Source organism: Dermacentor andersoni, chromosome 3, assembly GCF_023375885.2.
Source record: "Dermacentor andersoni chromosome 3, qqDerAnde1_hic_scaffold, whole genome shotgun sequence".
Lineage (NCBI taxonomy): Eukaryota > Metazoa > Arthropoda > Arachnida > Ixodida > Ixodidae > Dermacentor > Dermacentor andersoni.
Window position 1 is genome coordinate 29932018 of NC_092816.1, and position 18551 is coordinate 29950568.

Sequence of the window (18551 nt, forward strand, 5' to 3'; positions counted from 1 at the left end):
ATTATTTCGAGTGGAACATATTTTGTCCATTGCTTCTGATGGGACATTAACCGCAGTGTTCAGAAAGGCATCTACGATGGAATTTCATCGTCTTCTTCAAGAATAGAGGGCAGTTTCTCACTTTGAATGAAATAGTTACGTCATTGTATAATGGCTCGTTAGATATTCGAGGCAAAACATTTGAAACCAGAAGGGTAGTTTCTCTTTCTTTTTTTTTTGTAACTCTCAACTCTAAGTGTATCATTTTGTAACCATATGGAGGGCAGTTTCTCTCCTCGAATGAAGCGGTAACCACTTTATCAACATTCGTTAGACATTCGTGGCATAACGCTTCATAACCAAAAGCTCTCAGCGTCGATCAGACAGAAATTTAGTAAAGATGTGTTCTTCAAGCAAGTCATGATCGCACAAATTGCTGAGAAATTGTTATCCTCCACCTCCTCCTCTGTGTAGTCCGCCTTAATTCTGCTGTTACCCATCGTCTGCGGCCCTGTTTTCAACATGTAGACTTCTCGAGACTTGCACGCGAACACGTTGGAGAGAGTTAACATTATGCGTAATCCCATTCTTTCCTTGACGCTTCCATCTAATATAGTGGTCTCTGCGCTTCGACAATACTCCTCAGAAAATCCTGGATGTATAATTTGTAACCGAGCACGTTTGACATCGACTAGGCCATAGAGCAAATGATATGCTTATCAAACAACTTCGCATCGCAGAGATCGTTATTGAGTGTTACAGCATGGTCTCTGTGATCGGTCGACGTCGCTTAGAGCCACGTCCCTCAATCTCAGAGGTCATGGTTGTGGAAGCTCAGTGGCTACCTAAATCAAAGCACGACTGTGCCTGTAATTTCTCTGAATCGACAGGTCATGTAGGTCATGAGAGAAAATGTCAGGTCATAACGAAACGATACAGTTAGTGAGAACGTGGTCTAGGTACTTGTAGGCCAGTACTACCAACTTCTGAAACTTTTTTACCGCCTGCACAGGACAGGACAAAAACAAAAATATAAATGACCAAAGGTATTTTTTTTTCTAAATTGTCTTTGCGCCATAAGCCCACTCCTGGTGGCTTGAATGCGTGACGCCCCAGAAATAACACGCATATGCATTTCTTTAGATTTGGGTCTCTCCTTTTTGTGCGACAGAACGCTACAAAAGTGGTTATGCTAATTTTTTGTTGTTATTTCAGTCGTCGATGTCTGTCATTGTAAGACTGTGCAGTTCCTTTTTCTTTAATCTAGCACCTGAAATATAGCGTCATTAGGAGCACCAATGATGCCACCTTGCCATCAATAATTTTTCTTGGAATGCCAGAGTCACCACACTTCGATCGGCCTGTGAGGACGATGCCCAGATCTGGAGACTCCGAGTTCCGCAAGTGGTTTGGGGCTGAACAGCTTTGGCTACGAATGGTTCGTTGCGCAGCTTCTGCAACAGTGTTCACGATTTGGGGTAAAAATGGTGCAACAGAGTCCGCACGCTGGTCATGGCCTTCATGAGGGGCTCGTACACCAGGCGGCGCGCGCCGACGCCCACGCTGAAGTCCAGGTGCGTGAAGGACGGGTCTCGCACGCGAAAGTCCAGCACCAGCCGGGGCAGCTGGTCACGGAGCTGCGACACGTCTTTCGGGTCGGCCAGCCAGTCGCCGCTGCTCCAGTACAACGCCACAGGCGCCGTTACCCGCGACAGGTTGTACACGGGAGGCGTCTCCTACGTAGAAGAAGCGACGGCAAAAAAAAAGCAACACGCAAGTGAGAACTTTAAAAAGAGCCGGTTTCTGTTACACTCCTTTCTCGCTTTCTTCCTTTCTCACAGGCAAACGAGAAAAGCTATGAAATGGTTTGATAACAAACTTCATGCGCAATGACCTTTAAAGCGAAGCTCTTTCTGGCTCTTTCCTCTACTGTACGTGGATCAACTGGCCCAGTAAACTGGGCCGGTCCCGCGGACAGTGTAATCATAGGTGATGAATTGGTGGGCCGATCCTGATAGCGGTACGCCACATGAGTGCGCGCGAGAGCTTTATTGCGGTTTGTAACGCGGATCGATCCTTGAAGCAGGGCTACGTCACAGCAGCCACGGGCCTCATAGCATCAACCAAAAGCATTAATCAATAAGTGTCCCCAGCAGCTTGGCTCGGTATGTAATGCCAAACCACGATGTGATTTCATCATTTTAGCGTTTCTGTCTTCGTTAACGCTTGCTGCACATAAACATTTCATATTTGCTCTCGATAAAGTGTGCCCTGCAGCAGAGCTAAAAACTAGGTGACTTTTTGCTTTCTGTGTGCGAGACGTTGTACACTTTGAAAAGACTATAACTGACAACGACGACGCTTTGCCCTGTAAAAGGGATATAAGCATTCAGCAGTGCACGCACTACATCCCCCCCCCCCCCCCCTAACCTACGCTGCAAGCTATGCGCGACAACCAAAGAATGTCAAGAGCTCCTTACCTGTCCGTAGCGCACTCGATTCCTGGTCTTGCCGAAGTCGAATTTCTGGAACTTCTCACTTAGCACTAACTAAAACAGAGAACGAAACAGAGGACACAGATGCGAAAATTAGCAAAATCGTTCAAAAGACTACGATGCAGCGAAAGAAAGCTAAGCAAATGTAGAGCTGACCTTAAAATGTTCGGTCATCGAATCGATACCCGCCCTGGTGGCGTAGTGGCTATGGCTTTGCGCTACTCATCCCGAGGGCCCGGCATGAATCCCGGCCGCGGTGGCCACATTTCGATGGGGGGGACATGCGAAAACGCCCATGTGCCGTGCATTGGGTGCACGTTGAAGAACCCCAGGTGGCCAAAATAAATCTGGGATGCCTCACTACGGCGTGCCCCATAATCATATCGCGGTTTCGGCGCGTAAAACCCTATAATCTAATCGAATCGATCCAATCGATGTTAACTGCTGTAGGTAGATGAAACCCGATGTGACGCAACTATAGCTTAACGCCAGAAGGCAGCCAAAAGCCAATACTTCTTTGCGGGCTGCTCATACAAAATGGACAGTCTGCAGACTACCCATTTACATTTACAAAACTTCAGGCAGCCTTGCGTTCTAACTATCACGTTTTAATCGCTGAGCACTGTACGTACACAACCGTATCTGCAAGTAAATAACGCGGCCACGAATATAACGCGAAAAAGAAACTTGTTACATTAGTGCAAATACGGTATATATAACTGTAGTGGGTAACATGCATGTGGCGCTGTGCGGACTGCCACCGCTGCGGCGCGAGACCCGAGCTCGGGCTGCTGATGCGAACGGCTAGGACTCGCGATCAAGAGCCACTTGCGATCCCTCGTACGAGCTGCAATAAACCCCCTTTCATTTGGTGGAGCTGCGGGGTCGACCTCGGAAACTGGAACTCCGAAGCCGGACGCTACCGACTGCTGCGACCATGCCTGACGAAACCACCCAGGAACATGCACCACAGCCTCCGGCGGTCATCGTTTCCGGTGTGTTGCGCCAGCGTGATCCTGCCATCTTTAGCGGCACCGATGATCATGACGTGGAGGATTGGTTGTCATCTTACGAACGGGTGAGCCAACATAACAAGTGGGACGACGTCACCAAGTTGCACAACGTGTTGTTTTACTTAACCGGCGTCGCGAACCTCTGGTTCCGAAACCACGAACACGATTTCGCAACATGGAGCACATTCAAAACAAGTTTCGCTGAAGTGTTCGGGCGCCCCGCTGTGCGCAAGCTTCGCGCAGAACAACGCTTACGGGGGCGTGCGCAACATCACGGTGAAACTTTCACAAGTTACATCGAAGATGTCATTGACCTGTGTAAGCGCGTGAATCCGTCAATGTCAGAACAGGACAAGATAAAACACATTATGAAAGGCATTGATGAGGACGCCTTTCAGATGTTGTTAGCGAAGGATCCGCGTACCGTGGCCGAAGTTATCAATTTGTGCCAAAGTTTTGACGAGCTACGGAAACAACGCATCTTAGCTCGGCGCCCACCGCCTACGGAAGATTCGCTAGCAGCATTAATTATTGGCGACAACCACACAACTTTGCTGACGCAAATAAAAGAATTTGTGCGCGAGGAGGTCGCACGACAGCTCTCGATTTTGCCCACCACGGAGAAGCCTTCTCAATGTTTGGCTCCAGCGCTCCGACAGATAATTCAAGAGCAAGTGACCGAAGCTCTTCCACCTCCGTGTCAGCCGGCTCCCGTGGCCGCGCCTCTGACGTATGCTGAAGCCGTTGCGCGGGCGCCTCGTCTACAGGGGTTCTCTCCTCCGCCTTCAGCGCCTCGCCCGCCGGTGTTCTCTCCTTCGCCTCGCCAGCCGGCGGATCCCTTTTTCAGTGCACAGTAGCAGGGTCCAAATCCTTGGCGCACTGCTGACAACCGCCCAATATGCTATGCCTGCGGTACCCCGGGTCATGTAGTGCGCTTCTGCCGCCGGCGCTTGCCGGCCTTCGTGGGCACCCCGCGACGACCCAGCTCCGACTTCCGACCTTTCCGTATGCCTTCACGACCACCACCAGAAGTCTACGCTGCTGATGACATACCGGCACCGCAGTCACAGCTCTACGGCACTCGTCGCTCGCCTTCCCCTCGTCGGCGCTCACTCTCACCCATGCGTCGTAGACACAGTGCCAGTACTGCTGAGGCGGAAAACTGATTTCCGCAGTTCCTGAGGCACGAACTGCGTCATCGTCGGAACATCAAAGTCCTCGTTTTTCCCCCGCTAACGTTATTGAAGTGTGCGTTGATGGCATCAAATCCCTTGCGCTCGTCGATACAGGTGCTGCTGTATCCGTGATTAGCGAGAAGCTTTGTCGTGCATTGCGGAAAGTGACCATGAAGCCTTCGATTCCATTGCTTAGAACAGCCAGTGCGCAACAAGTACAGCCAGTCGCTATGTGCACTGCCAGAGTGCTGATTCGAGACATTTTGTATTCCATTGATTTCTTTGTGTTAACTTGTTGCTCCCACGATGTCATTCTCGGTTGGGATTTTCTGTCGCGCCATCATGCCGTCATCGACTGTGCACGTGCTGAGGTTCAGTTCTCCGTTCTGTGCGATTTGCCATCTCGCGACTTTCTAGTTCACGATCTTAGCAGGATCTGTGTAGCTTCAGATACTGACCTTCCTCCTCACAGTGCTGTATTTGTCCCTCTTTCATGTGCATCGCTTGCCGAAGCGACGGTCATGTTTACACCCGCTGCCGTCTTCATTCGCCGCCAGCCTATATTGTTGCCTTTCGCCCTCCTCACGGTTCACCATGGTGCTGCAGAAATACTGATTTCTAACCCAAATTCGTACACTTTGGCTTTGCACTGTGGCGAGACTATTGGTACCATCGAGTCTGTGGACGCTGACGCTATTGTGCATTTCCCCATGGCCGACGACGTCGATACTGCCAACGTAACAGCACTGACGCCCCATGTGCCATCTAACCGAGTCCCACCGGATGTTTTTTGTCGCTCCATTGCCGATGACCTCGAGCCGACACAACGTGAGCGGCTAATTACTCTTTTAAATGAGTTTCACGCGTCTTTTGACTGGAACCAAGCATCGTTAGGCCGCACAAGTACCGTCTCTCACCACATTGATACGGGACATCACGCACCATTACGCCAGCGTCCGTACCGCGTGTCATCCACCGAGCGTCGTGTCATCACCGAGCAAGTTGAAGACATGCTTGACCGTGGTGTTATCAAGCCATCGTGCAGCCCTTGGTCATCGCCCGTAGTACTCGTTAAGAAAAAAAATGGCTCGATTCGTTTCTGTGTGGACTATCGTCGCCTCAACAAGATTACACGAAAAGATGTCTATCCTCTACCGCGCATAGATGACGCCCTGGATTGTCTACATGGTGCTGAATTCTTTTCTTCTTTGGACTTGCGATCGGGCTATTGGCAAGTGCCAGTGGATGAATCCGACCGCCCGAAAACAGCTTTCATTACGCCTGATGGCCTGTATGAGTTTACAGTAATGCCATTCGGCCTCTGCAATGCGCCCGCGACATTCGAAAGAATGATGGACAATATTCTGCGAGGCCTCAAATGGAAGACGTGCCTGTGTTATTTAGACGACGTGGTAGTTTTCTCCCCTGATTTCACCACTCACCTCTCTCGTCTACGCGAAGTCCTTACTTGTCTTGCCACCGCCGGCCTTCAACTTAACTTGAAAAAGTGCCGCTTCGGCGCCCGACAGCTGACCATACTTGGCCATGTCGTTTCCAAAGACGGCGTCCTTCCCGACCCTGACAAACTTCGTGCTGTCGCAGAATTTCCGCGGCCGACTACACTGAAAGAGCTCCGAAGTTTTATCGGCCTTTGCTCGTATTTTCGACGCTTTGTACGCAATTTTGCCTGCATCATCGCTCCTCTGACGAAGCTCCTGGCTGGGCTGGCCCAGGTGACCTTCGCGATTGGACTCCGGCATGTGACCAAGCCTTCACCACTTTGCGTCGTCTGCTTACCTCACCACCTGTTCTACGCCACTATGACCCGACTGCACCGACCGAAGTTCATACAGACGCCAGTGGCGTTGGTCTTGGAGCCGTCCTTGCGCAACGCAAGCCTGGCTTTCCGGAATATGTGGTTGCATATGCGAGTCGTGCCCTCACGAAGGCAGAAACCAATTATTCTGTCACAGAAAAAGAATGTTTGGCTATAGTTTGGGCGTTAAACAAATTTCGCCCTTACTTGTATGGCCATCCGTTCGATGTTGTGACAGACCACCACGCGCTCTGCTGGCTTGCGTCACTGAAAGACCCGTCAGGCCGTCTTGGACGTTGGGCTCTTCGGCTCCAAGAATTTGACATTCGCGTCATCTATCGATCCGGGCGCCAACATTCTGATGCCGATGCACTCTCCCGATCACCCATGAGATCCGACGAAACGCCACCCTCACCCGTAGAGTGCCCAGTTGCTACACTTGCTGTTACTGACATGCCGTCTGAACAAAGGAAAGACCCGTGGATTGTGTCTCTCATTGACATTCTTCACAGTTCTTCAAAGGCTACATGCCCTCGAGCCCTTCGTCGCCAAGCCACCCATTTCGTGCTACGGGACGCCATCTTGTACCGCCGAAACTATCAGCCGGCAGGTCGCAAATGGCTGCTAGTCATCCCTCGCCATTTGCGCTCCGACATATGCACGCATTTCCACGCCGACCCCCAACAAGCTCATGCTGGCGTCCTGAAAACCTACGAGCGGCTCCGTCAGCGCTACTACTGGCGCGGCATGTATTCTTATGTCCGCAAATACATTCGGTCATGTGTAGCCTGTCAGCGACGCAAGACATCTCCTCATACGACTGGCCCTCTGCAACCTTTGCCGTGTCCTGCACGTCCTTTTGATCGGATTGGCATTGACCTCTATGGGCCTCTTCCATCCACTGCTAAAGGAAATCGTTGGATAATTGTTGCAGTAGACCACCTCACAAGATATGCCGAAACCGCTGCACTTGCTTCGGCTGCTGCTCGCGACGTCGCCGCATTCATGTTACGGCATTTCATCTTACGGCATGGCGCACCGCGAGAACTGCTCAGCGACCGAGGCCGTGTCTTCTTGTCCGAAGTTATTAATGAGCTACTCGCCGCTTGCCGCACTATTCACCGCACCACTACGGCGTATCACCCACAGACTAACGGTCTCACGGAACGGTTCAACCGCACTCTGGGTGACATGCTCACCATGTATGTCGCGTCTGATCATTCCAATTGGGACAATGTCCTCCCTTTTGTGACGTACGCGTATAACACCGCCGTTCAGGCTACCACAGGCTTCTCCCCATTTTTCCTTCTTTATGGTCGTGAACCATCCACTACCCTCGACACCATGCTACCATATCATCCGGATGCCTCTGAATTCACCCCTCTTTCCGAAGTTGCTCGCCATGCTGAAGAGTGCCGCCAACTGGCTCGCTCGTTCACGTCGGATACCCAAGGTATCCACAAAGATCGCCGCGACAACGGGCAGCCCACACAGTCCTTCGCCGTGGACTCTCACGTCTGGCTTCAGCTGCCCTTCCAATCTCCAGGCCTTAGCCCAAAGCTTGCCCCAAAATATCAGGGTCCGTACCGGATCGTCGCGTGTACATCGCCGGTGAATTATGTGGTGGAACCGGTGACGCCATCTTCGGACAAACGCCGCCGTGGCCGCGAGACGGTTCACGTCAGTCGTCTGAAGCCGTACCACGACCCCCTTATCGTGTCATCACCTTAGGTCGCCAGGATGGCTCCTCTTCGCGGCGGGGGCAATTGTAGTGGGTAACATGCATGTGGCGCTGTGCGGACTGCCACCGCTGCGGCGCGAGACCCGAGCTCGGGCTGCTGATGCGAACGGCTAGGACTCGCGATCAAGAGCCACTTGCGATCCCTCGTACGAGCTGCAATAAACCCCCTTTCAATAACATCTAGTATTGCAGCAGGCGCAGAAAACCACCGCGCGCGAACTTCTCGTCAATTCCTTTCCTTGTGGTTATTTTTAGAGGTGCACAGTTATGGTAACTGCGAACACGTATAGTGTACACGTACAGAATAGTGAAAGTTGCATAGTTGCAAATGTTGCCTCTTCACGTTCCGGCTGACAATTTGAGCAGTTTCTGTACAGTAGACTGAGACGTTGTAGGCGCCCGGCCGGGCTTCCTTAATTCGCATGCTCTCCATTTAATCAGGCATGTTGAATATAGCGCTTTCAACAAAAATATAGAAAGAGAACAAGGTCGGGATAATGTGGCGATTCTATTCCGATTCCTACCCGCCGTGGTGACGTATGGCTTTGGTGTTGCGCTGCTGAGCCTGAGGGCGTGGGATCAAACCCCGGCCACGTGAGACGGATTTCGATGGGGGCAAAATGCAAAAACAACCTGTCTATCGCGCAAAGGGGCATCTTGAAGAACCGCAGGTGGTCAAAATTAATCTCGAGTCCTCCGCTACGGCGTGCATCTCATAATCATATCGTGGTTTTGGCACGTGATACCACAGTTTCTTTGTTTTCTGGCTTCGTGATTGGCCCGGGCGACACACCGCCTTCGTTATCACCACGATCAGCCGGTCGTGTGTGGTGAATGATAAGGAAGAAATAGAATTTAGCAAAAGAGATCGCTACATTATCCCGGCTCAGATCTCCAAACTCGATTAATGCTTTTGAGGGCAGCTACGTGCTGTGCAAGTGTTGCATAAAAGAGCTATTCTGCCAGTCTATACATAAGTATGCAATGCATGTCAGATGTTTGCAGGGCGTTGACTGATTTGTTTGCCGCGCATGTACGTGTAAGTGAATGCGCATATGTAATAGAATAGCCGTGTGAGTATATACATACGTGCACAGTGTACTATCAGCGTCAAATTAAACGTGAACAGCGGAGCGAGTGGCCCAAGCATAAGGGAAGGTATAGTACGCGCCGTTCAGTCATCACCATTGACAAGCGCGCGCATCTTGTTTGGTCGCGCTGCGCGAGACCTCCTATAGTGAGATATTTTCGCTTCTGTTCTGGTTATGATGTTTGGAAAGGAGAAAATAAAAGAAAAGGGACGAGAAAATATTGCAGTCTATGGCAAGTATACTCGCACAGTTCGCCGAAACCATAAGTGCCATCGGCGTCAAGATGAAATGCGAACAGCGGTGACCGTGGTGACCGTGGAGCACAAGCCGCCCATGCGGTTTGCGGCTTGTGCTCCAATTTCATTCTTTCGGTCAGCAAACTTGAGCAGTGCGGCCAAACCGGATGTGCGCGACTGTAAATAAGGGCGATCACTAGACGGCGCGCCCTATACCTTCACTTATGCTTGGACCACGCGCTTCGCTCTTCACATTTCATTTGACGCTGATGGTACGTCTATAACTGTGTAGATAGTGCGCGAGGCACTTCGAATGTATTTATTTGTTGAGTATATTTGTTCGACTCTGCTTTGCTGCAGCTGCGTGAAGCCGGCTCAGTGGGCCCTTCGAGCTGTGTTATTGCAAAAGGATCAGAAGTTTTCCTTCCGGACAAGATTATTTGTGCTGAAGGCGGGTTTGTTTACTCGCAGAAGATTACTTTTGTGGAAGGAGGGTTTGTTTACTTGTGCGAGACCACCAGCGGAAAGATGGTTTGGGGGTTTGTTTGTGTTTCCACGTTTACGAGGCCGGTTTGTATATATTACTGTGACGTTCGAAATCAATTATTGTTTCAAGTGCCCCGCTCGTCCTGTTTCCTTACACCCTGCCTCAGTGGCGTATGTCTTTTGTTTATTTTTTATGTTTTTTTCTTGCGCCGCTCCATTTCAACATCTGCGGCTTTCTCGCCAGGGCGTTCTTCTACATTGCACAACTTGTACGGGTTGTGTAAACATAAACATAAACATCGAGTTGAAGTAAAAAAATCAGCGTGGAGTCTCGTAAGATGCGTAAGTGAGCGAGAGCGAGTATCTTCGATCGCATCTATACGGGAGATCCCATCACCACAGGGCATTGCGGGATGGTCAGCGTTGCGACCACTGCGAAGCTCTACGGCGGGTATACGGGGAACGCTCACCGAATGTCGCGTCAAACACAGGCAGGGAGCTATTTACAAGGCATATTTACAATGTTACGGTAAGCACGACCGATATCGCGGTCGAAAGGAACAGGCACGAGCTCGTATCTATAGTTATCTTCATGGCAGCCGCTTCGAGGCGGTATTTGTCTGTTGTCGTTTTATATCAACACTGACACGTGTACTTGTTTATCCTTTTTCCGAGGGACCCCATCTCAGCCGTGAAATGTTATCGCTACCCGCCGCGGTGGCTTAGCGGCTATAGTGTTACGCTGCTAAGCAAGAGGTTCGCGGGATCAAATCCCGGCCGCATTTCGATGGGGGCGAAACGCAAAAACGCCAGTGTCCCATTCATTTCGGCACGTTAAAGATCCCCTGGTTGTCAAAATTAATCCGGAGTACCCCACTACGGTGTGACTCATAATCAAGTCGTGCTTTTGGCAGGTAAAACCTGAGAATTCCTCCTAAATTTTACCGCCAGTTATCGCCCAGCGCAAGACGCGCCTGTATGATTTGGAAACTACTCGAATGTTATCGTTTATTATATCTGTCGTCCATGCTCCCACCGGACCCTGTGTAATCATATTGAATGCGTGATCATATTGTACTTCCCGGAAGGTACGCGCGAGCACCAGGGGTCATGCTAGAACCTTCGACCAGTCATAAAAGCCGACGCGCTTCGCTTCCAGATCACATTTTCGACGATAGACTAGTGTGCTCACCGATGTGACAGTGCTGCGGAGGTATTCTGTAGGAGTTCACTTAGTGGACTGTCCATTTCGGCCGTGCTGATTGGCTGGGGCCGCTCTTATCCTCCTCGCTCATACAGCTACATCCAATCAGAAGCGGCCGAAATGGACAGTCCACTAGGTGGACTCTTGTAGAATACCCCCCCCCCCCCCCCCCCCCCGGATGAGTGTTACTTGATCTTTCTGGGCACAGGTTCGCCCAATAAGTAGTTTGTCTTTCGCGACTTGTGTTGTGCCACTGTCGTTGTTCGGCGTGACTACGACGTGCCAATATAAAGCAAGCTTGTTTCGCGTATATTCGCAACTAAACACACACACACACGCCACGCATCGTATGCGAGCAATGCTCTATCTTTCGTCTCACCTGAGCGTAGTGTGCCATGTTCCTCACCGACGTGCCAGCCGGCGTGTGGCTCACAAGAACGGGGAGCCGAGTCTGCAAGAGTGTGACATGGAGCTGCACGAAAATGTCATCCCGACGCATTGCGTTCGAGAACAGTAGGATCTTAGCTGCATTTTTTTTTTTTAACGTACGGTACGCCGGTTACTACACCGATGCACTTGATTATGTTCTCCTTTGTTCTTTTGCTGTTGGCCCGTCTTTCGTCTGCTTTAATTTGAAGGAAACTGTATGCTCGCGGGACTCCGATGGAAATGAAAAGCAAAGAGAAACGTGCGCTTAGATTTAGGTGCAGTTAATGACTTCCAGGTCGTAGTTCTGGTTAACGTGCAAGTAAATGCCAACCCATCTTAAGCAAGCTGCCGAAACTCATCTTTCTGGCATAATGAATAAACGAGTTACCGTTGGGGAAAACTGGCAGCATAAAACTCGCCAACAGTTCAAGTTTTATTAAAAAGAAATCACTGAATCAGTGCCCTTTCCACGTACAATTTGCCACCCGTGCTCCGTAAAATAATTCTTCGAGAACCTAGTACTCACGCGTAAGGATTAGACATTTAGGAAGAAGCCGAGGGCAAGCTAATGAAATATCAAGAAAAATACGAATAACATAGTAACCACCATTAAAGATAAGACTGGAACATCCACCTTAACATGACACGGATTTACAAAAGGCAACCTCCACTGACTCGTCGGAAGCTCCGCAGCTAAAATAAAATTCCTCCTGGTCTAGGTATCGAACACGGCACCATCACCTTTCCGGTGTATTATTTTTTTTATCCACCCACTTCTTCCCTCTATGCAGGCTAACCGGTCAGAGCTACTTCTGGTTAGCCTCCCTGCCCTCTATGCATCCTTTCTCTCTTCAACTGAGAAGCAGTATTTTGCCACTGAGCTGTATTAATTCCTTTGCCACACATGGTGTCCAAATCCACGCCAAAACTACGCATTCCTCCGGGTTACAGAAAGTGATCTCGAAAGCCACGTTTTTCGTTGCTACACGCACCGGAAGCAGTTGCAGAAGCCAGAAACACTTCGTGAACGCATTGCTTTGGTCACCAAGTATAAAGTGCTACTACAAAAACGGATGTGCCGTTTCCCTTTCATTAAAAAAATTATGGGGTTTTACGTGCCAAAACCACTTTCTGATTATGAGGCACGCCGTAGTGGAGGACTACGGAAATTTCGACCACCTACGGTTCTTTAACGTGCACCTAAATCTAAGTACACGGGTGTTTTCGCATTTCGCCCCCACCGAAATGCGGCCGCCGTGGCCGGGATTCGATGCCGCGACCTCGTGCTCAGCAGTCCAACACCATAGCCACTGAGCAACCGCGGCGGGTGCCGTTTCCCTTTCATCAGTGTTCCTCCACCTTGTCGGTTTCCGAAAAGCTCGTTAGGTCTGTCACTCATCCAAGCGAACTCACCTTGTTGAGTTGCGGCCCTTCCGGTCCGCAAATAAAAAAGATTGTGTTCTCGCAAAGGCTGCGCGACTCCTCGAACAGACACAGGGTTCCGGCAACGAGTCTCATCAACGGGCTGCTCGGAAGGAAGTCGTACTCGCCGAACATGGCGAACACGGCCTGTAAGAATACACGCAGAGGCGACATATTAGCGTCTCTCTTTTTTGTTCAAATGGTACTGAGTAAAAATACACCAAACAATGCCAGTCTGACCGTATTTGAGCCTCAACAATAGCCGTCCCTTCGGTTAAACAATTCCGCGAATCTCCCTACAGGCATGAAATGTTCTGCTCACCAATCAATTAAGAGTAACAAAAACGCATAATAATGTCTCGACGGCCATCCAATATACGTAAACTCAAAATAAATTCAAAAGCTTCGCGTGCATTTGTAGCAGTAGCCTAATTCGGGCTCTAAAATGTGCACGTGAGTCTACGCTATGCATAGAAACAAGCTACAGGGTGATCGGGAGTTCTGCCCTGAAAAAAGGAAGGAAAGAAAAACGTGGAGAAGGAAAGGCTGGGAGGTTAATCAGTTTACCTTAACCGGTTTGCTACCCTACACATGGAAGCGGGATTGGGGGGGATGAAAGATAGGGAGGAGAGAGAGAGCACATAACACAGCACACACATCGTTAGTTACAGTCCGTCACTCTTGCGCGGTACGGGACATCACTGTCACAGCCGCTTGTCCAAGTCCGTCTCTTTCATAAACCGAAGTAGTCCCTTCGTCGCCTTCAGCTGCGATGTCTTCTGTCGGCGATATGTGAAAACAGTTGCAACTGACAATGGCCTATTTGTCAAGGTGCTCTAGAACGAACGCCAGGGACTGTCTCTGAACATTATATTCAGGACAGTCGCACAGAATGCGTCCTAGCGTCTCCTCGCAAGGACAGGCATTGCAGAGAGCGTTGTAGGCCATTCCAATGCGAAATGAGTAAGATTTCGTGAAGGCCACCCCTAGCCATAAGCGATAAAGCAGAGCGGCCTCACTTCGGCGGAGACCAGTTGGCATACAGAGATGCATCAAAGAGGGCAGGTGGTATTGACGGTTGCTCCGGTTGGTCTGGCTGCTTGGTGTGCACCATAGAGAGAGCGTGATCTCCCGTGCAAGCACTCGAAGTCTGCTGGCTGCGTCAGACCGTGAAAGTGGTATGGCTTCTTCCTGTTTGTCTTCAAGAGCTGCCCGAGCGGCTTTATCGGCGTCTTCGTTTCCTATGACGCCGCAGTGACTTGGCAGCCACTGAAACGTCATGTGATGTCCTTTCTCATGTGATGTATGGAGTAGGCATCTAATATCGAACATGAGCTGTTCGAATGGCCCGCGACGCAGAGCTGATAGCAAACATTGTATGGCTTCCTTTGAGTCACTGAAGATTGACCATTGTCAAGGTGGTTCCCGATTGACGAAACAAAGTGCAGCGCGAAGAGCAACTATTTCCGCAGATGTCGATGTCGTTGGGTGGTCAGTCCTAAAGCTGATGGTAATAGCTCTTGCTGGGACAACCGCAGCACCGGACGAACACTGGATGTTTGTGGAACCATCAGTATAAATATTGTAACGGACTGTTAAGGGAGTCCAGATACAACTATTTATTGTGGGCTAACTTGTGCCCTGGGGGTAAATAAAAAGCACTGCCGCGTTCTAAACGGGAGATCAGGAAGGCCTTCTTCTTCTCCCTCGAGCGTCGCTTCCCCTCGTCTTCTTCTTGTAGACGCCGACAACGGCCACCTGCGATGCGAGTGTGTGCGGCGAAAACACGTGCCATTATTTCGTCGTCTTTTCCTCCAATACGCCGTTGTCCTCTTGAGGGGGCGCATGAACCTGCGCGCGTTATTTAACTGTTTCTGCCTTGTATCAATATGTACACTGTCCGCGTACCTCTCGTGCAGAAGAAACAGAGACAGTTGTTTCAGCACAGGCGACGACAGCTCAGACCTTTTCACGATTCCTGGTACGCTGAGATGGACTGTGGTGCTGATAAGACACCAAGGGGGTATCGATGGTTTAGATGCAGCGGTGAACCCCGAGGGAAGTTTGCCGTTGTACTTGACGATACGTTTAGAGAATGATGCTTGGTGCCTGTCTGAAGGTAGTGTTGCAAGGTGGTGATAGGGGGCATGTGCAAAATGTCTTATGTGCGTCCTCAGGGCTTCCACCGTAATGTGAGTTTGCATTGGATGGTCCCGAGCAATCGCATTGCCTCTGCTGACGTGCATCTGGGCAAACCAAGGCAAACTCTAAGTGCTTGGGCTTTTGCTGCCTGCAGAACACGAATATTTGTCTTGCAGGTGTTGTTCAGTACAGGTAGACTATATCTTAAAGAACCGAGAAAGAGAGCTCTGTAGAGTTTCAGCATTGCGTCTACTGACATCCCCCACGTCTTTCCTGCCAAGTATTTAAACAACTGTGTGCTCTGAAGAGATTTATATACAGGTAACAGGCGTTCTGATAGTTATATTATGTTCGCATTTAAATTTATGTTGATCGTAAATCAATACATGGTCTCGTTATTCGTTAATGTGGCGAATACATGTTCCACGTACAGAGAATGTTTGTACGTCGCAAGACGGGGTCTTGTTGAACACGTAACTTCTAGCCGCCTCAAAGCACTTGCTTCAGTATGTGCCGGTAACACAGATGGTAGAGTACAAATCATCCAAGTGGTAGTTTGGATTTTTCAATAGATGGAGTAACTTCCCAAATACGTCTGCGGCGGCATCTTTTAAGCCATAGCTTTCTCTGCCTCTTTCCCCATATTTTGGGGGTTTTGGCTCCTGTCTTGCAGAATTAGGTGCTACCTGACATCGTGTAAACCGGCACCGCATTCAGTGCGTGCATTATTTTAACTCTGCATAATTCCTCATCTGTTTATATGCTCATCGCAATCTACATCACGGGCGTTTGTTTGTGTGTTTGTGACTGTTTACAAGCTCAGTGTGGTGCAACTTGCGTTTCACTTTCATGTTGTTATGTTTACGAGTGTATAGGGCTGTGTACTGTAGAGTTCTGACCCTATGGATGTGATTTCTTCTCATTTTCTTACGTACTTGTTTCTATATTATTGTTTCCGCTACGAGAAAAGGAGTATAGCCGTCACCATTATGAGGTGACTACGTCTCTTTCTTTTGTTTTCGTTTCAATAAAAAAAATTGTACAAAACGAGGCAGCCCGGAGCGCGGCAGGTGATAGACGTAAGCGAGGACACGAGTTCCAACACAAAGGCACCGTCATCATCATCCCATCATCATTCCATCGCCTTCATGACGTTGCGACCATTCCTTCGTTGTCATGTCCTCGTCATCCTTCCGCGGTCTTCACTCTGTTGTCGCTGCGTTGTCGTTCCGGTGTCATCATTCCATCGCAGTCATGCCGTCATGGTCCTTCCATCGTCGTTAACCCGTCGTCGTCACTGCGTAGTCGCCATTCCAGCTTCGTCATCCCGTCGTCGTGCCGTCGTCTTCACGCCGTCGTCGTCAAGCGTTCGTAGTTCAAGTTCAAGTTTATTGCTTCATTCATTAGTGATACGTATATGCATTAGAAGTTCTACTTTCTACTTTCTACCGTTCTACTTTCTACCATCATCTCTCGTAACGATTTCAGTGTCATCGTGCCAGTGTCGTCATTCCATGGTCGTCGTGACGTCGTTTTCATTGCGTCGTCGTCGTACATCGGGTCATTCCATCGTCGTCACTCCGTTTTCGTCATGGGTGACGTGTGTATTACTGAGCGCCCCAAGTTTATCTTTAAACGAGGTGTTCATCGATGAAAACGCGTAAAACAGGGTCGTGTGCTCTGTACTTGCAAATTCTCGCCAAACTGGAACAGCGTTCTTCGCAAAAAAACTACGAAAGCTTAGCTTAAACCGATTTCTACAGTGCGTGCGATCCGCAATTTTTGCTTTTTGAAACAAGGTCTTCTTTAGCAACTTCACACGGGCTTGGTGTACGTGAAATTTAGGTGTCTATCTGGCTTCTTAGTCAAGAAAAAGGTACTTTTGTGCTGCTAGTAACTTCGTGTGCTGGTACCGAATAAGCAAGTTAGCAGGTCACTCTTGTATATTACGCAAACATCCCTCTTCTATAATGCAAATCAGTCCATTGCGTCGCTAATTCATGTGCAAAGAGATAAAGTTTCATGTTAAGTCAAAGGGCACTGCACTACCATTCGAAGCCGGATCAGGATGCTTGAGAACACGTTGTTACAGGAGAAAAAGTGTCGATGACTACTACAGATGTGTAGTAAATTGAAGTAGCACAGTAAACTACAAGCCATATCTTGTTAACATGTCGCAGCATCCCTCCAGGACTAAAATCGGACGTAGTTACCCCGCCTGGATCTTCGGATTTAAGAACGTGACGGAAAGTTGAATGATCTGCGGTAGAAAACAGTAAAAGACGGTCGAACAATTGGTGGCGTAAAGACAGCGAAAAATACACGCAGAATGAAAAGGCATTGTTTTGCAGTGCAACAAATATTTTCAGGTTAGATGATTTGCTAAAACGAACCATGGGTCATATGGGTCGATATTAAACTCAAGTTAAAGGCAAAGATAACGAGCTTAGTAGCATCACTCCTAACTCCGTCTCAGAGGGGTTGCTCGTAATATTGATTCATACAGCCACCCATCTCTTACTCTAAGCTGGCAAAGTACATGAAAACTGGCCCCTAAATAGAATGCAGTTTAACCACGCCTGCTCTTGAATAGAGCTGCGCAGTGACTCGAATCACATAGCACCTTTCAAGTTATTGAAGAAAATAAAGTGGGCGTACTCCGCTGCATTCATCACACTCGTCACTTCGAGGAAAACCTGCGCAAAAGACGAGGACCACCGGGGGTCTGCTAGGCAGGCACTTACATACCCCTGCGTCCTCCACAAATGGTGCCAGGTAGCGTATAGGGGACCTCATGTACGTCACTGTGGTCACCGGCGCCATAGCAGTGAACAGCTCGATCTGCAACAGGAAGGCGAGTCAGTTTACTTGCCAGGCAGTTCCAAACGTTGTTTGCCAGCACCATGTAGGCAAGGCGCACACTCGCACGGACGCATCGCTCGCACTGTCTAACATACTAATTAAAACAGGAAAACCTTCGCGAATCGGGGACCGAACTCATGGACTTCTTTTCGTGAGAGCTGCTGGCCATTGATCGATCGACGTCGTGCACATCACGACTGGCTAGCACGGGCTCTTACAGATTTAGTGTAAGAACTATTTTTGTAAATAAGAGAAGTGTCATAGCAGTTTTGAAAGTGAACTTCTTACATATATTGCCACAAAGTTGAACTACAACGAGGGATTTTTCGTCGGATGTGATGTGTCAGCGTCCGTGAAAAAAAAAACGCTGTAATGAGGGCTTTGTGTGCACGCGAAATGACCCCATGTTGCCATTAATAACTCATAAATCCCACTACGTTTCCCTTCACAGCCAATATGT

General features: G+C 49.4%; 1 protein-coding gene across 2 annotated transcripts in view; it reads right to left on the reverse strand.

Annotated features, from left to right (window-relative positions):
- Positions 1 to 202: 202 nt before the first annotated feature.
- Positions 203 to 18551, reverse strand: part of LOC126518165 (gastric triacylglycerol lipase-like) — a 32724-nt gene continuing 14375 nt past the window's right edge. Inside the window, exons 5-9 of one of the 2 annotated variants that reach the window (XM_050168013.3) lie at positions 17978 to 18070; positions 13079 to 13234; positions 11616 to 11687; positions 2460 to 2528; positions 203 to 1715 (exon numbers count right to left, since the gene is read on the reverse strand). In XM_050168013.3, the coding sequence (XP_050023970.2) occupies positions 1446 to 1715; positions 2460 to 2528; positions 11616 to 11687; positions 13079 to 13234; positions 17978 to 18070 (660 nt within the window). In that variant the 3' untranslated portion in view covers positions 203 to 1445. The remainder of the gene's footprint in view (positions 1716 to 2459; positions 2529 to 11615; positions 11688 to 13078; positions 13235 to 17977; positions 18071 to 18551) is intronic. The other variant, XM_055065093.2, reaches the window with a different exon arrangement.